General features: G+C 33.8%; 1 protein-coding gene across 3 annotated transcripts; it reads right to left on the bottom strand.

The window, feature by feature from the left end:
- Positions 1–3,427: 3,427 nt before the first annotated feature.
- On the bottom strand, positions 3,428–16,676 carry LOC106054996 (WASH complex subunit 1-like). 3 transcript variants are annotated; one of them, XM_056026030.1, is made up of 6 exons: positions 16,538–16,676; positions 12,294–12,417; positions 6,972–7,211; positions 6,418–6,599; positions 5,557–5,768; positions 3,428–4,960 (listed from the first exon to the last, which is right to left on the bottom strand). In XM_056026030.1, the coding sequence occupies exons 2-6, from the start codon at positions 12,399–12,401 to the stop codon at positions 4,275–4,277; spliced, it is 1,428 nt and encodes a 475-aa protein (XP_055882005.1). In that variant the 5' UTR covers positions 12,402–12,417; positions 16,538–16,676; the 3' UTR covers positions 3,428–4,274. The 3 variants fall into 3 exon arrangements, with proteins under 3 accessions (XP_055882005.1, XP_055882004.1, XP_055882006.1); XM_056026029.1 differs by lacking the exon at positions 16,538–16,676 and adding an exon at positions 16,221–16,445; XM_056026031.1 differs by lacking the exon at positions 16,538–16,676 and adding an exon at positions 16,389–16,407.
- Between the last annotated feature and the right edge of the window lie 8 nt (positions 16,677–16,684).

Raw genomic sequence — 16,684 nt, 5'->3', positions numbered from 1 at the left:
GAGAGGAGGTAGGATTTGATCACAGTGGCATCTTTGAAACAACTAGACCAACTCTTATAATGAGCTAAGGCTTGAACTTCGTTACTCGTTTGTGAAGGAGCAGTTGCCTGTATACTCGTTGGTGAAGAAGTTGCATGGTCAGGACTGTGGCTGCAAAAACAATGGTGACGGAGACGCTGGGGATTGGAGCGCCATCTGTGCCTGTGTTATGGGCAAGTCTTGTTGGCGTGACTTTCTAGACGAGAAACGTGACAACGATTGCTGCGACGATCTCAGCGGGATGTACAGAATTAAAAGGAAAGAGACAAATAAAGAAACTGAAGTCTGCTATGTGCCTGGAACGTTTGTTCCTGTTGTACCTGTTACAAGTACCTCAATGAGCTGGACAAATCAAGACAACGTTGGGTCCGCGTCCAAGCCTGTTGCTATGGACCTTAAAGACCTCTGCCTATCTGCCGGGGCTCACGGGGGAAATTCGAAGCTTGACAACTGAATCCAGAAGTTTAGCATGAACTGTACTTACGGCACTTCACACAGAGAATGTGGGTGCCAAGAAAATAACCAACAAAGCATTTGTACTTTTGACATCATTATCGACATTGGCATAGACGAATGTCAGTCAATCCAGGCTGAATCAGAGCTGTCAAGAGGAACACATCTTCAACTTGAACTTGAAGAGACCTCTCTCCTGGACGTGAGACTGTTAGCTGAGGATAACCGCGGCGCATCGGACTTCGTTTGCAACGTGGCTGCATGTGAACCTGAAGCACCCTTGAGAGGCGGCTGTCGGGAGGGTCTGCTGACACAGTGTGTCCGATCAACGACTGTGTTGAAGAAAACAATGCTCAACACTATCTCTTTGTGTGCCAAACGGACATGTTATCGTCCCAAGAACAGCCTGGTCAACTGAAAAAAGAGAAAGCGACGGCCGCAGAAACAAGTGCAGATGACTTAGTGGGGAACACGCTCCCTGCCGTCTGTGGCTCCCACAGATCGACCTCCACCTGAACTATCAAACCTCTACTGCACTGTTTCTTTTCGGGACGAAAAGTGCTAAGAAGTGGGCAATGTTATAACCCCGCCATGCACACCGCCATCCAAGATAATGCAGAAGGTGCGCACTATCAGTGACTAGACTAGGAAGGATGTTGACATTAGAAGAGAGAGAACGATTTTCCACCCAAGTCTAGAGCTGAAATGAAGATGCCGTGCTCAAGGAGATGGTCCTATGTGTTTGTTATGTCTCTATGTAAATAAACATTAATGTTGCGTTGCCTCCCTTAAGTAATTACAATATACTCCCACTAATTTGTTAACTAATTGATGGTTGTTGTTGTTTTTTTTTTTATTGATTTTTGCATTGTCTTTGGGAATAAATAATTATGAATAATAAATAACAATCTCAAAGAAGTTGCTAGGAAAGTTCTTAATCACAAAGATTGCTTTAAAAAGTTTTTTTAAAGTTATTGCCCAATAAAAAATATATATCTGATCATTTTGTCAATATTTTAAAATGCTAGTAGTTGAACTATAGGCCTATTGGGAGCAATTATTGTTGTGATCCTATTTCTGATCTCCTTGTTTGTGATGTGATCTTTGTAGGTGATACCTAGAATCCCTACTGTATAGAATCCCAGTTCTATTGCTTGGATCCTCTTCTCTAGTTCTGCAGTTAACATCCAGGATTCACATGCAAACAAGAAAATGGCCATGACCAAGGAGTGCATCAATCTGATTATAGTGTTGAGGGCTATGTTATTCAGCCCATTGTCTTACCAGACTGTTTTGAGATTTGCAAGTGCTGCTGTGGACTGTGCAATTCTGGCACATAGTTCAGGTTTGGTTCCTTTGCCTAAAATGATAGCTCTAAGTTATTTAAAACTAATGACACCGGCTATATTTTTATTAGTATATTATCTTTCTCAGTTTTCAATGTATATATATATATATATATATAAATAAGCTACATTGATGTAATTTGAATTTTTATTAATCTGATATACTTTTGTCTAGACAAAGGAAGAGAAACAATGTTTAAAGTATTATATCATTTTTACATATTTCTGTTATGCTTATATTGTGGTGTTATTTTACCACTATGAACAATAAATTTGACAATGTAGCTCTTTCTTTTATAGTTGTTGTTGTTTTTTTAATAAAGATCTTTCCAGGAACCACAATAACTTCTTGAAATATTCTTTTTTTATTTGGCCAGTGTATTTGTTTACACAAATGGTCAAAGTCTTACTTGAAGCTTTGCTGGACCTCTATAATATAATTTTTCTCTTTTCTGATCTTATTATTTATTGAACTGAAAGTGCTGTGACAGTAATAATTGAATAGATGTTTTATAAATCTGCTTACTGGACCACTATGAATCAGTCCAGCCACTTGGACAGACTCCTAATGAACCGAAACAAATCATACAGCACATGATTCAGATTTTTTTTTTCTAAAATTCTATTTGATTGAACCAAAGAATGTTTTGTATCCAGCAATCATGCACTTTAATGCAATGATATTATGAAAGTGAAGATTAAGATGCTGTATATGTTGGCTGAATAGTAGCAAAACACATAATAGCATTTAAGGACTATGGAAAAAAAATTTTGCTGCTTCTTGTGAACAGATACTAGTGACAATGCTAGATGTCCAGGATATGCATAGAAACTTTACACACCTGATTCTTGCAGAAAATTAAGGCAGTCTTAATGCAGCATTAAATGTTAATAATAAGTAAATAACTACATTTTTGGTGTAACCAGACAGCACAGGACAAGTTGTTAAAAAGGGTTTAGAGTTTAGTGTAAATTATTTTTTACAATGTTTTACATTCTAGATATCATTTCAAGTATTTGTTTAATTCCTTTTTTAATTTAAGTACATCAACTTAAGTAGTTTTTGTTTATATTTTTGATCAACTTGTGTGTCACACTTTACAATTTTAGTTACAGCTTATCAGTTTTCCTCCATGCCTGATTTTTCCCTCTAACCCAGTGACCAGAATATTAAGCTAGAGTTAGCACATTACATCAGCACAGTACCCAGTGCTTAGTATTGTCAGTAATTAAGTAACATGTTGACAGTACATTTGTTTATTTAGTATAAGGTGTCAATCCCAGGGAAAAGTGGAGTTAATTCCAATGTTAAAATAAAAAACAAAAAAACCCTAACCCTACCTCAATGCCACAGACAAATTTAGCCCCTGGTCTTCAAGTATGATTGAAATGAAACAAGATAAATCTGATTCCTAAACAATGAACCTCTTGTGCCAAAAAAAAGAAGTTTATTTGCTTTGTGCTGATGTGGCATGTCAGCTTTATTAATGCTACTCATTTAAAGAGAAAGAGAACTCCAAACCTTCAAAATAAAAAATAAGTAGTAAAATTCATAATTTCATAAACTAGATTTAAAACAATAATAAATGTTTGATTTGTATGAAATGTTCAATATTTTATTTTGCCATCATCTAATTTAATATGCCATGCCTTACAACAAAAGTTTGCATGAAATAATTCACTCTAATTATCTTTGGAATAGAAGACAATGCCTATATACAATAGGTCATGAATCTAAACTTAACAGACGAATCTTCAGTTAAACTGAAGAAAAAAAAAACAATAACAATATGTAGAAACAAATAGATGACATCACAAATATGTAACATATTGTCAAGTATATTGTGAAATAAAGAAATACACATTAGTTTAACACATTCCATTAAAAACTCACTATAAAAAAAACAACATTCATTAAGTAAATATCAACTGTGAAATCGCCTATAAGATATTGCAAATTTGGTACTGAAGTATCAGATTGATCTAAAAAGGAATAAAAAAAAAAAAAAGGAAGAGGTATTAATTTACATATTTTTTAAATCAGGCTCATCAGACAACAGCTATGTCTTGAGTTCAAGCAAGTCAAAATTAGGTCAGCAATATCTCCTGAAATGCTGCTTTGTTCTCTCTCTTTAAACTCAAAGTAATGCCATATTATTATTATATATTGTTAGGAAAACCTTTTTCTTGAATATGTGTAATTAATGCATAACCAGGTTAATTAATAAAAAGGCAAAATTTAGTGAAATAATGTTAAAACCATTTAAAATTTAATTTTTGTCATTATTATACTCGAAACTAATATAATTCTTAAAAAAAAAAAATTAAAGCATATTATTGAAATATATATATTTCAATACATTTCGTAGAATTTATAAATATTTATTTATATTTCAACAGGAAATCAGATTAACTAAAAAATTCAATGTTAGCTCTCTACTCCCAGTCATCCTCACTACCAGCCTCTTTTGCAGAGTCACTGTTTTTAGGGGGTGCTGGTATCAGGGAGGAAATTTTTTCCATCGCACCCAAGTTTGGTGTACTTTCTGTTTTCTCAGCTGGGCCAGGCTTTGATGTACCTGAAATACCTTTTCGTCTCATGCTTATCCTTGAAAACAGATCACTCATCAAATCTCCGCCCCCTCCTTTACTTGCACCAGCAGAGCTCTGCTCTTTTTCTTCCTGCTTCTTCTTTTTGTTGATGTGCTTCCTGTCTTTATGAGACTTCAAGCCAGCACCGGAGGCGCCCCCAGCTTTTACAATAGAGTCCAGAAGACTCTGACGCCCACTAGATGGCTGGGCGACGTCCTTAGGCACATTCTGAGGGGGTGGAGGAGGTGGTCCCCCTGGTGGAGGAGGGGGAGCATCTGGGGGAGGTGGTGGTGGAGGAGGTGGAGGCGGGGGAGGTCCTGATGGTGGTGGGGGAGGTGGTGGTGGAGCCATTTCAGCCGTGGGACCTGGAGGAGGAGGTGGTGGTGGTGGTTGGGTTGTACTTGAACCAGGGCCAGATGGAGAAACATCCTGTTCAGGCAAGACTGAAGGTAGTTCAGGCATAGAACTCATCACAGAAGGAGCTATAGATGGACCCTGGTCACCACTAAAGGCTAAATCATCTGCCACACCTTGAAAAAAAAAAATTAAAATGTATCATTATAATTCAATAAACAGCCATATATGATAAACAAACTGCAGAGAAACCATACCTATAGCAAGTTTTATTAATGTTAACTATTGTGTAATCCACTGACAAAAAAAGGACAGTTTTCTCAAATTATTACACTTAGCTGCTACTAACATGAATAGTTCAAAGGAAAGCATTACATTTGTGACTTGCTTACATCTAGGGCTTGACAATGTTGTGCTTTTTTTTTAATGTTCAAATTTAGTTGTTGATTCAATAACCCTCCACTACAAAGAAATCACATGCAAAATTTAATGGTGTTGTGCCCATCTCCCATGTGAGATTAACAGTGAAATATTTTCAAGCTTTTGCACATCTAACCAGGTGTGATGACAACATGTAGTTTTACACTATTCAAAATGTCTTGTAAAGATTGAGCTATCTCCTTTTAATCTAAGAATGATTAATATTATTATTTATATTCAAACATTGTTCCTTTAGTGTCTAATTAATGCTACACTGCTGTTCTAGTGTGTATAGCAGTTTGACAATAAACAGAAGGCTAGTATCAAATCAGTATATCAAGAAATTAAATACCTGGTAAATTAGGTAAAAGGTCGGGGACTGCAATTTCAGGAACTGTTCCGATCTCTGGCATGTATAAATAGTTTTCAGCAGAAATTCTGAACATGTCTTCATTGCGCAGTATAGTGGATGGAGCCTCTGCCATTGCTTTCACTTCTTCTTCAATGGATGACCTTGTCTTGGTAACAACACCAAGTGGATCCAACATGACATACTTTTTATAGCTTAGAGAAGGAAAAAATAGCTTTATTAAATGATAATGGAATTGCAAAAAAAAAAAGTTTATTTTATTAACTGCACATTTAATGCCATGATACTTTTATTACAAGCAATATCTTGTAAATGTTTATATACAACATTGATTAAAATAAAAAAAAAAATCAACTGAAATAGTTTATTTAATTTTATCTAATAGTGTGTGGTAAAAAACAGCATCCACTGTCATCTATTCCAAACTCGACAAAAAGAATAAAGCTTGCATTTTATCATGAGTAGATTCTTTCATGTGTCTATGCAGAAAGAGTTGCACATTATGAGATTTAAATACAGATTAGAGACTAAATTTGCTACTTAGCAAATTGATCCTTTCCTTTCTTGAAAGCTTTTATAGCTACATTTGTCATTTACTATGGAGGTTAACTTGCACTGAATTTGGAGTAGATGATAATGAAACAATGCAGTTAATTATATACCACTTAAAGGCCTGTAACTGAAATTTTATAGATGTATATATATTCTTGTACATATAACTATGATGGGGCATTGTGGATATAAATGCTTTACAAAGCAAATATCCTCCAAGAATTAGACTTAGTTAACTTGACTCACATTGCCTCAAAGAAAGCAAATGCTACTCGACTCGACTATACTTACGGATTTTCTGTTGTATTAAACAAGAGCAGTGAACTGACAGATGGGATATTTCTAGGCAGTCCACCAAGACCTTCACCTTGATGACTTGGGTCTTTTTTAGCTCTTGTTCCTAAGTGAACATTGTAAAATTGTAGTTTATCTTTCAATATTCTTTCATCCACTTGAGCATGTTTTTCTTGAGGCTGCAATCGAAATTTGAATTCAAATTTAAACTTTAAAAAAAATTTACATTAAGATTATATAATTTGTCACTAATAACTTACTTTGGGCACGTAAGAACTAAAAACTGCAATGACATGAACATTTTTTTTGTTTCAAAAATTTTAATTTGTAGTTGTTTTTTTTTCTAGACATTGAGTAATTATTTTAGCTGTGAAAATATTTTAATTTTATTTCTCCTCCACACAAAACCATAAGTTGTCATTTGAACCATTTAATATACTTATATTTAATATACTGTAATATTTAATATATAATGATTTTAAAAAAAAAAATTTGTTAATTGAATCTATTTTCTTGTGTATCATATGTATTGCAAAATAGAGTCTACTCACTTTGAAATGAGAATGCCTGATCTCCCGCACACCATCTGTGTTTGAAAATGTTGTTCTGAATGGGGCAAGATTATTTTCAGCAGGGTACTTAGCACTTGCAAATACTTTGGTGGCCTTGTTACTGCCCTTTAGTTTCTCTACTTTGGCTGCTGCTAAATTCACTCTATCATTAATTTTTTGAAGGTGTGTCTTGTTTTCTTCCACTCTTTTGCCTATTCGAGCATATACTTCATTAGCTACCTAAATGAGAAAAAACTATGGTTACTTTTTAAATTTTCTTAAACAAAACAGTCTTCAAAAACAAGCAGTTTAGTGGTAAATACATTATAAAATAAAGACAAAAAAAATATTAATAAGTCTGTAGTTCTTCTAGCTTTTTAATACTGTTCCTAAAATCCTCTGTTACAGTGAAGGGGAGATTACTTTTTTAAATTGAAGGAATTTAATAAGGAAAAAAAGAATAGACCAAGAGATAATTGGCAGGTAATCATTCTAGGTAAGCTGAAAGGGGCAGCCCCCCAGATAGTTATTCACAGGGCTAACAACTCTGTCATATAAAAAAAAATACTGTTACGAAAGTTTCTACACACAAGAATACCCGGGCAGATCTCAACGGAAAACGACCTAAGCCTGGAAGAGGACATGATTTTTGTTTTGCAACATGGAACGTGCTAAGCCTTTATAGAGCAGGTGCGCTAGCCCAACTTACTGAAGTGTTAAAGAAATATAGGATACCCCTAGTAGCCTTACAAGAAATCAGGTAGAAAGACTCGGACATTCTCAGAACCAAGGAGTATACTATATTTTATAGAGGTGTAAGCACTAACAACTTAGGTACAGGTTTTGCTGTTAAAAAGGAAATGGTAGGTAATGTCATTGGATTTAAACCTGTAAGTGATAGACTCCGATCACTACGTTCCGCTCACTACATTTGAAAGGAAAATTCTTCAACATATCATTTATCAATGTTCATGCCCCTACTGAAGATGCAAATGATAACACAAAAGAAGCCTTCTATGATGGACTGGAAAGAATTTATGATGAAGCACCAAAGCATGACATCAAAATAGTCCTAGGAGATTTCAATGCAAATATTGGAAAGGAACCAACATTCAGACCAACAATTGGCAAAGAAAGCTTACATGAAGAGACCAACAATAATGTCATAAGATTAGTGGATTTTGCATAAGGAAAAAGAATGTCTATCTGCAGCACAAAATTCCAACATATGAATATTCACAAGGTAACCTGGATCTCACCTGATGGCAACACCCAGAATCAAATAGATCATATAATCATAGATAAGAGATATACTAGATGTAAGAAGTTTCAAAGGAGCAAATGCTGACTCAGACCACCTACTAGTAAAAGCTAAACTTAGAAAAAGAATAAGTAGCATACACAATTACCAAAGAAAGAGAGCACAGCAATATGACAGTCAAAAACTCACAAAGGATCCACTTGTGGCAGAAACTTAAAGAATGGCACTCCAAATGCAACTAACAACATTGGAAAAGGACAGTGAAAATAACATAAATGAACATTGGGAAATAATAATTATAAAGCAGGCTATCAAAAGAACAGCAGAAGAGGTAGTTGGATTTAAAGAAAAGAACGAGAGAATGGGGTGGTATGATGATGAATGCAGACAAATTAGAGAAGAGAAAAACAACGCTTGGATGATAATGCTACAGAGAGAAATCAGAAACACTAGACAGCAATGAAGTAAGAAGAAGGGCCAAAAAAGTTGTGAGAAAGAAAAAACAGGAATGGGAAAAATCCAAGATTACTCAAATTGAGGAACTAGCAAAGGAGGGAGACATGAGAGGAATGTATATGAAAATTAAAAATGAAAAGAACGGATTTCAACCTAGATCACACATGTGTGAGAACAAAGATGGTCACCTTATTACAGAAAACAGCAGGGTCATTGAGAGATGGGCTGAATACTTTGAGGAGGTCCTAAATACCACTGAAGATGGAGACAATGGAGAATATGAACTGCCACATGATGGACCAGATCCCCTAGTGAACCCTTCAACATTTATTGAAACAGAAATAATTAGGACCATGAAGAATCACAAAGCACCAAGAGAGGACCAAATTACAGCAGAACTAATTAAATATGGAGGGAAAGACTTACATTCCCAAATACACAGACTAATATCAAGAATTTGGGAAGAAGAAGAAGTAATACCAACAGTATGGGAAATGGCTCTTATAACCCCGATACACAAAAAAGGATCCAAGCTAAAGTGCTGTAATTACAGAGGAATCTCTCTACTAAAAGTGACTAATAAGATCCTGTCTAGGCTTATAACTAAGAGGCTTGGAAAATATTCAGAAGAAATCTTAGGTGACTACCAATGTGGTTTCAGACCCAATAAATCCACAACCGATCACATCTTTACACTAAGATGTATACAAGAAAAATGCCATGAATACAACATACCAATCCACCAACTCTTTATAGACTATAAAATGCTTATGAGAGTATCAGAAGGAAATATCTATATGACACTCTACAGGATTTTGGAATACCTAATAAGCTGACAAGACTTATACATATGACATTAAACAACTCAAAAAGTAAAGTCATAATACAAGGAGAACACTCACAGGAATTTAGTATTAAATGAGGAGTAAGACAAGGTGACTCACTTTCTTGCATGCTTTTCAATTTGACACTGGAGAGAGTTATCAGAAATATACACATAAACACAAGGGGAACTATTACTAACTACTTCAGGAGAGAAAACACGGGTCCACAACCAACAGAGACGATATACAGCCAACCTCTACAATACCTTGCTTATGCCGATGACATTGCTTTATTGGGTAAAGAAACCTCTGACATTGCTAGAGTCTTCACACAACTAGAAGAAGCATCTCGACCAGCAGGACTTGAGGTCAATGACAGTAAAACCCAAGTACATCACAACGACAAGAGACAATCAAACAGAGGGACAATATATCAAAATCAAAGACCACGAATTTGAAAACGTCCAAACTTTCAAATATCTAGGAAGCGCAATTGATTTAAAAAATGACCTACATACAGAAATAAAGGAAAGAATAGCAGGAGGCAACAGGGCATTTTATAGCACCCACCATTTACTTAAGAGCAAAACAATTTCAAGGAAAACCAAGAAAATAATATACAAAACCATAATAAGACCAGTAGCAATGTATGCAAGTGAGACCTGGACACTGACTAAGACATCTGAACATTTACTTAATACTTGGGAACGAAAGTTTCTTAGGAAAATCTATGATGCCATACAGGATGAAACAGGGTGGAGGACATGCACTAACCATGAGATATATCAATTGTATGAAGACCCACCAAAAGTGACAGAAATAAAAAAGAATAGACTACGTTGGACAGGTCACCTTGAAAGAATGTCAAAGAACAGAGGAGCGAAAATCATATACAGGCAAAAAACAAAAGGCAGGCGATCCAAAGGCAGACCCCGAATGCAATGGATTGATGATGTGGAAGCACATCTGCAACAGCTTGGGGTTAAGACATGGAGACGAAAGGCCCAGGAGAGATCTGAATGGAAGGATGTGTTGAAGCAGGCCAGAGCCCTCCATGGGCTGTAGCGCCACTGGGATGGATGGATGGAACCATTCAAGGTTGTTTTTATTACCGGTATTTGAACATATTTGCTTAGATGTTAAATCCAATTAGTTTCAAAATTATAAATACTAGTACCCGGTACACATATGGAAACCTAAACTCATTATTTACAAATACTTTTTTTTTCTTTTCCAAGATAAAGACAATTGACGTTATTTTTCTTAATTTAACACTGTTTTCTAGATTTTGAAATTTGTAATAAATGATGTAATGATGTCTCTTAGAAAAAGGAAGAGAGGTTACTAGCCCAGTTTAATTTTTTTTCCCAATTAAAAGTTTCCCTTTCTTAAAAAATGTAACTGGGATGTCTTGATTTGCTTTGGAGAGTAGTATTCTCTCCCCAAATTACATGAGTTCAGAGGTGCCTCCATGCTTCCACTTAATCACACCGAAGAAACACAATGTTGAATATATTTTTCAAACTCAATTTGATAAAACAAGTAATCCAGCGATGAACTAATTCACTTAAAATATATATATCATTTGAATGATAACTTAACAGACATATAATAAATAAAGCACAGTGAAGATATTAATGATCGATAACTATCCATCATAGAATAATGACACAGAACAATGACACCGATATTTACTTTTACATCTCTCATACAGTATCGGACAAAGGCTTTTCGTAACCTTCTAAATTATGTCTGTTTACATCAAGATCTCTCCAGGGTCTTTTACACTTTTCAATCTATCAATAAATAAGTTTTTTTTTCTAACACATATGTGACCTATTAACCTGGTCAGCTCTCATATGCTTGGCTAGCAGTGATGTGTGGGGTCAGTCATGACACTGAGTAATAAGATTTTAAGTTATCTTCTATTAAAAAATAATTTAATGTAAATAATAACCTTTGTATCAATAGAAAAGTTACCAAAAACTACTTAATGTAGGGTTTATCTTAGGAGACAACCACCACCTGGACCGTTAGCACTATGTCAAGTTGTCGCGAAGTGGGAAACTTATGTCCATCAAGACTAGATCCAAATGGTACAAAAACTTGTTCGTTCCTTACTCTAATTGTATCAATGCTACTTATTAACTAGGGATTGTGAAAAGGACCAACACATCTGTGTGTAGCCACTCAATGAACTTCTCTGTATGTTGTGTCTGTTCTGTGAATGCTGTGTTGTTTTTATTTGAGAAAAGAGTCCATGTAAGCAAAAGAAATTTCCAATACAGATCAATAAATCAGTCTTAGTTATATTAGAGTTAACAGACATTGAGAAACTCAAAAGGTATACATTATACCGTAATATAAGCAAGTATCTTTTTAATTTAAAATTAATAATAATAATTAAAATCTTTTTTTAGCCGTGAGGAAAATGTGTTTTACAATTGTGCATCACAAAAAACAATACATAATTAGAGCAAACAAATTGTACAATAGCACAAAAAATATACTTTCATACCCCAGTTTCTCTTCAACATTACATGCGAAATTTACAACAGTAAGTCAGTTTGTTCAACAATTTCATTGCCAAAAGAGTTTTTGTGTCTATTTGTTTTTTTATATTCTTTGTGACGGTAAAATGTTAAAATCATGAAAAAGAAGGTCATTTTTTTATACTTAAAATTGTAAAACCTTTCTTAGCCTTAATTTTTCTCTAATAGATGTCCAAGTGCTGTTTGTTTGTTGCCTATGATCTTTATAACTCATTATATTACCACTTACCTTATCTAAATAATCTAGGGCATCTGAAATTTGGAGAAATGTCTCTTCTCTACGTAAATCTGGAGGAATTGTTGGAATGCTGAAGCCTTGATTTCCACTTATTGTCATTTAAGTATATTGAGATCTAAAAAAAAATTAAAACATTATAAGGACATCTTCGAATGTGTGGATCTAATAATATTTACTACAATTTTTTTTAATGTTTCAAAATTTCTGTCAACTGTTTAAAATTGAGGGATAATTAAAATCTAAAGGTTTTGCTTTGTTATTATATAACAGATACCTGTAACAAAATGATAGAAAAGTAAAAGCTTCTGGCCAATGGAAAATCATAAGCTGACAATATTTTAACTAGTTAAGTTGAACAAAAAAAAACATTTTTTTTTACTTCAAGACTGTTAAGCTATACATAGCAATTAAACAAATATCAAGACAATAGGTTGGATTTCAATAAAATGACTTAGTCGTTTCACACTGGGAAAATAACCAGTATATTAACAAAAATTAAGCAATGAGGATGTCAGGTGGCCAGTACAATACCAACCGCATTTACTTTTCCCCAACTAATGTCAGGTACCCTAGCCATGTATGCAAGTGAGACCTGGACACTGACAAAGACAACAGAAAATCTACCAAATACTTGGGAATGGAAAATACTTTGGAAAATCTATGGTACTATACAAGAGGAGAACATGCACTAACCATGAGATGTATCAATAGTACAAAGACCCACCTATAGTGACGGAAATAAAAAAGAACAGACTACATTGGGAAGGTCACCTTGAAAGAATGTCAGAAATCAGAGGAGCAAAAAAAGCAGGCAACCCAAAGGAAAACCATGAATACAATGGATTGATGATGTGGAGGCAGATCTATAACAGCTTCGTGTTTACCACTCAGGCAAAATATGCGACATCTTTATATGAAATAGCCTGCATTCTAAAACTTTCTGCCTAATCTTTGGTCTTGACAATTATATATCTAGAATCTGATACCTGTGCTTTGTATTTAATGAAATGGTTCGCATTTTACCTCGCTTCCCTTCGATCATATATAGATGCAAGAATTTTTGCATCCTTAAATGGAATCTCAGCCTGTGGCATGCTCAAACATACAAACTTTTTCTCATGCTCTAGCTGTTTTGGTTACATTAAAATATTCTGCGTTCTTAAAAAAAAAAATTTTCTTTTATATATTTTTTTTTTTTTATGTTTATTGTGAGACTTGTGTAATTAATAATATAAAAGGAAGAGAAAATGAAAGCAAGTTATGATGCAATTGAGAAAGAATAAATGGAAGTAAACATTAAAAATTGGATCGAAAGAACAGAAAGTGAACAAAAATCAGTTTGCAAAATTTGCATACATTCAGCTTTTTCCCATTTTAGAAAAAAGAATTAAAAATTGTTTAAATAAAAAAATAAATTGATGTTTATTTTGTGCTATTGAACATTTGAATTTAAGTTTTATACATATATACATAGTCTGTGACCATTTGGGGGAAATAATGAAAATTAAATGTAAAAGTTTAATGAAAGGTTTGTGACAAGAAAATAGTAACTTCTAATTAATTTGATGGCTGCTTGATTGTATGGTAAGCAGTAATTGAGTAATGCCTAGAATATGGATCTATCCATTCTAAATATGCATCTCATATTAGTAGTAATCTAGAACTAGAAGTCATATGATATTCATTTCGAATGACAAATTAATGATTTATCTATTATCAACTAATCAAGCTACAGATCTAGATCTCTAGTTTTGAATAAATCTTGTAAAATCTAGATTTAGATCTCTAGTTTTGAATAAATCTTGTAAAAATCTAGATTTTAGGTCTACTAATTAGAATTTAGATCTAGTCAAATAATAAATTAGATTCTAATTTAATTCTAAATTTCAATTAATTTCTAATCAGGCTAATAATTTATATAATTATTTATTTATTTACTCTGCCTAATTTATAGTAATAATAAACTTATAATAAATAATAATATACCCTACTAGTCGACTGCCGGTGTAGCATACAGGCTATTTTGCAGGGCCAGCCTTAGGCCACTGCAACCTATGCGACAGCAGTGGGCCACACACTTTCATAAGACCCGTGCTAATTCTAGGTGTATAAATTATTAAACCATTTTATAACTTATAACAGATTTCCTGCGGCCTCCTGATTTACCAAAAGCTCCTGGAAATCTCCCGAAATAGCAAAATATAAGAAAAAGTCCTGGAAATCTCCGGAAAACATACAAATCTACTGAAATATATAGACAAAAATTGTCACTTTGAGGTTTCATATAATATGGAAAACGCCAATACTATGCGCGATAAAAAGAAACGACATTATGCAATACCCATGATCTATGTAGGAAACAGAATTCTTATGATATACTGTATGACTTTGCTACACGCAAGGTTCATAAAGTAATTCTGTACATAGTAAAGAATGAATAAAATGCAAAGACGAATTTATTTTCTAATACAAACTCTTAATTTTCACTTATTATCCATATCCCTACCTAAACTTGGCCCCACGAAATCCGTTTCACAGGGCCCCACAATAGTTAAGTCCGCCCTGCTATTAGTGACGGGTGAATACAGAGTAGATTACTTGTTCTCCCCTTCCCCTTTTTGCCGCTATTTTGCGGTCTTAGGGCACTGCAACCTATGCGACCGCAGTGGGCCCTGCACTGTCATAGGCCCCACACTAATCCTAGATGTAAATTAGTAAATTAAACCATTTTTTAACAGATTTTCCCCGGCCTCCTGATTTACCAGGAGCTCCTGGAAATCTCCTAAAATTATTAAAATCTTTTGAAAACTCATACTATGCTCATACAGATCTCCTGAAATATATAGAGACAAAAATTGTCATTTTGGGGTATCATTCAATATGGAAAACGCAAATCATATGCGGGATAAAAAAACTGCATTATCATGTAATTGTGGAATCTGGCGAAAGAAGCTTCTCGTGCCTCAAACTAATGAAGAATTACTTGAGGTCAACAATTCTCAAAGATAGATTGAAACATTTGGTACTTATTGCTAATGAGCGTGGTCTATGTAGGAAACAGAATTCTTATGATATACTGTATGACTTCACTACAGGCAAGGCTTGTGTAGTAATTCTGTGCACAGTAAAGAATGAATAAAATGCACAGACGAATATATTTTCTAATACAAACTTAATTTTCACTTATTATCCATATCCCTACCCAAACTGGGCCCCGAGAAATGCATTTCGCATTGGGACCCTTAATGGTTAAGCTATTTAGTGACAGGTGAATACAGAGTAGATTACTTCTCTTTCCATATCTTCTTGGTCGCAATGGTTAAATCCGGCCCTGCTATTTAGTGACAGGTGAATACTACTTGTTCTCCCGCCCCCCACCCCCTTTTTTTTTCCTGCCTCTAGAATTACGTTGCGTAACTCTAGTCCATCCAACTTGCAGAAATAAAAGAGTGATCTTTCCATTACTTGGTGTCCAAACTCTTGAGCCATGAAAAGAATTATATATATATATATTGAGATAATTAAGTAATTAAGCATAATGCCGGCCTAATCAAGGCTGATCCTATAGTATACATATGACATATTATATACTTGATATATAGAATTTTATAGATCAAAGACATTCTAAGGTAAGTTGGTCACTAAGTATAAATACTATTTACTATTTATAATTATAATAATTATATGATTACTGAGATATACTATAAATCTGATAAATTAAATAATAAATATATACTACACTATTAGTATTAACTATAGTAGAAAAGTACTATATAGTCACCAAGTCAGTATTAGTATAGAGTATCAGTATAGATATAGTCTTATAGAAAATTAAAATATAATCTAATAATAAATTAATATTATTATTAATTTAATAATAAAAATAATAAATAATTATAATAAATAAAAAATACCTACTTTTAACTTTACAACATTAGATGTAGAAATATATTAACATATCTATACATAAATAATTATACTACTGTAGATCAACTTCAAATAGATCTAACCATATAGATCTAGATCTAGAGATCTTAGTGATTGATTATAACAAAAAAATAAATTTTAGATGAAAATAACAGTAACTTAGTAAGGGGCGGAGGAGTACCAAAATTATCTTTGTATGCAAACAAAGTCACGTGAATAGACAAATTTAGGTTTAAAAAGTAGTCTGAATTTGATGTAGAACAAAATAAAATCTATCCAAGCTTTTTTTTTTTCTTCAGAATGCGTACTTAGAGAGTCTGTTAGTAGATATCTAAACTTTTAAAATATAGATCTAGATCTATTTAGTCTAGATATAGATCTAATTTCCATTGTAGATCTTTATAATTCGACGTTGACTAGATCTAGTGTAGATCTCTAAATAAAGAGACTAAATT

Source organism: Biomphalaria glabrata, chromosome 4 (assembly GCF_947242115.1).
Source record: "Biomphalaria glabrata chromosome 4, xgBioGlab47.1, whole genome shotgun sequence".
Classification (NCBI taxonomy): Eukaryota; Metazoa; Mollusca; class Gastropoda; family Planorbidae; genus Biomphalaria; species Biomphalaria glabrata.
Note: the sequence above shows the minus strand (reverse complement) of the source record. Positions and strands in the feature narration are given on the sequence as shown.

What these genes read in the sequence shown, in the direction of transcription:
- LOC106054996 (XM_056026030.1), bottom strand. Translation starts at nt 12,401, where the DNA reads ATGACAATAAGTGGAAATCAAGGCTTCAGCATTCCAACAATTCCTCCA. An exon ending in CCCTAGATTATTTAGATAAG is followed by an intron (nt 7,212 to 12,293) that starts GTAAGTGGTAAT and finishes TTTCTCATTTAG; the next exon opens with GTAGCTAATGAAGTATATGC. An exon ending in CCTTTTACCTAATTTACCAG is followed by an intron (nt 4,961 to 5,556) that starts GTATTTAATTTC and finishes TTTTTTTTCAAG; the next exon opens with GTGTGGCAGATGATTTAGCC.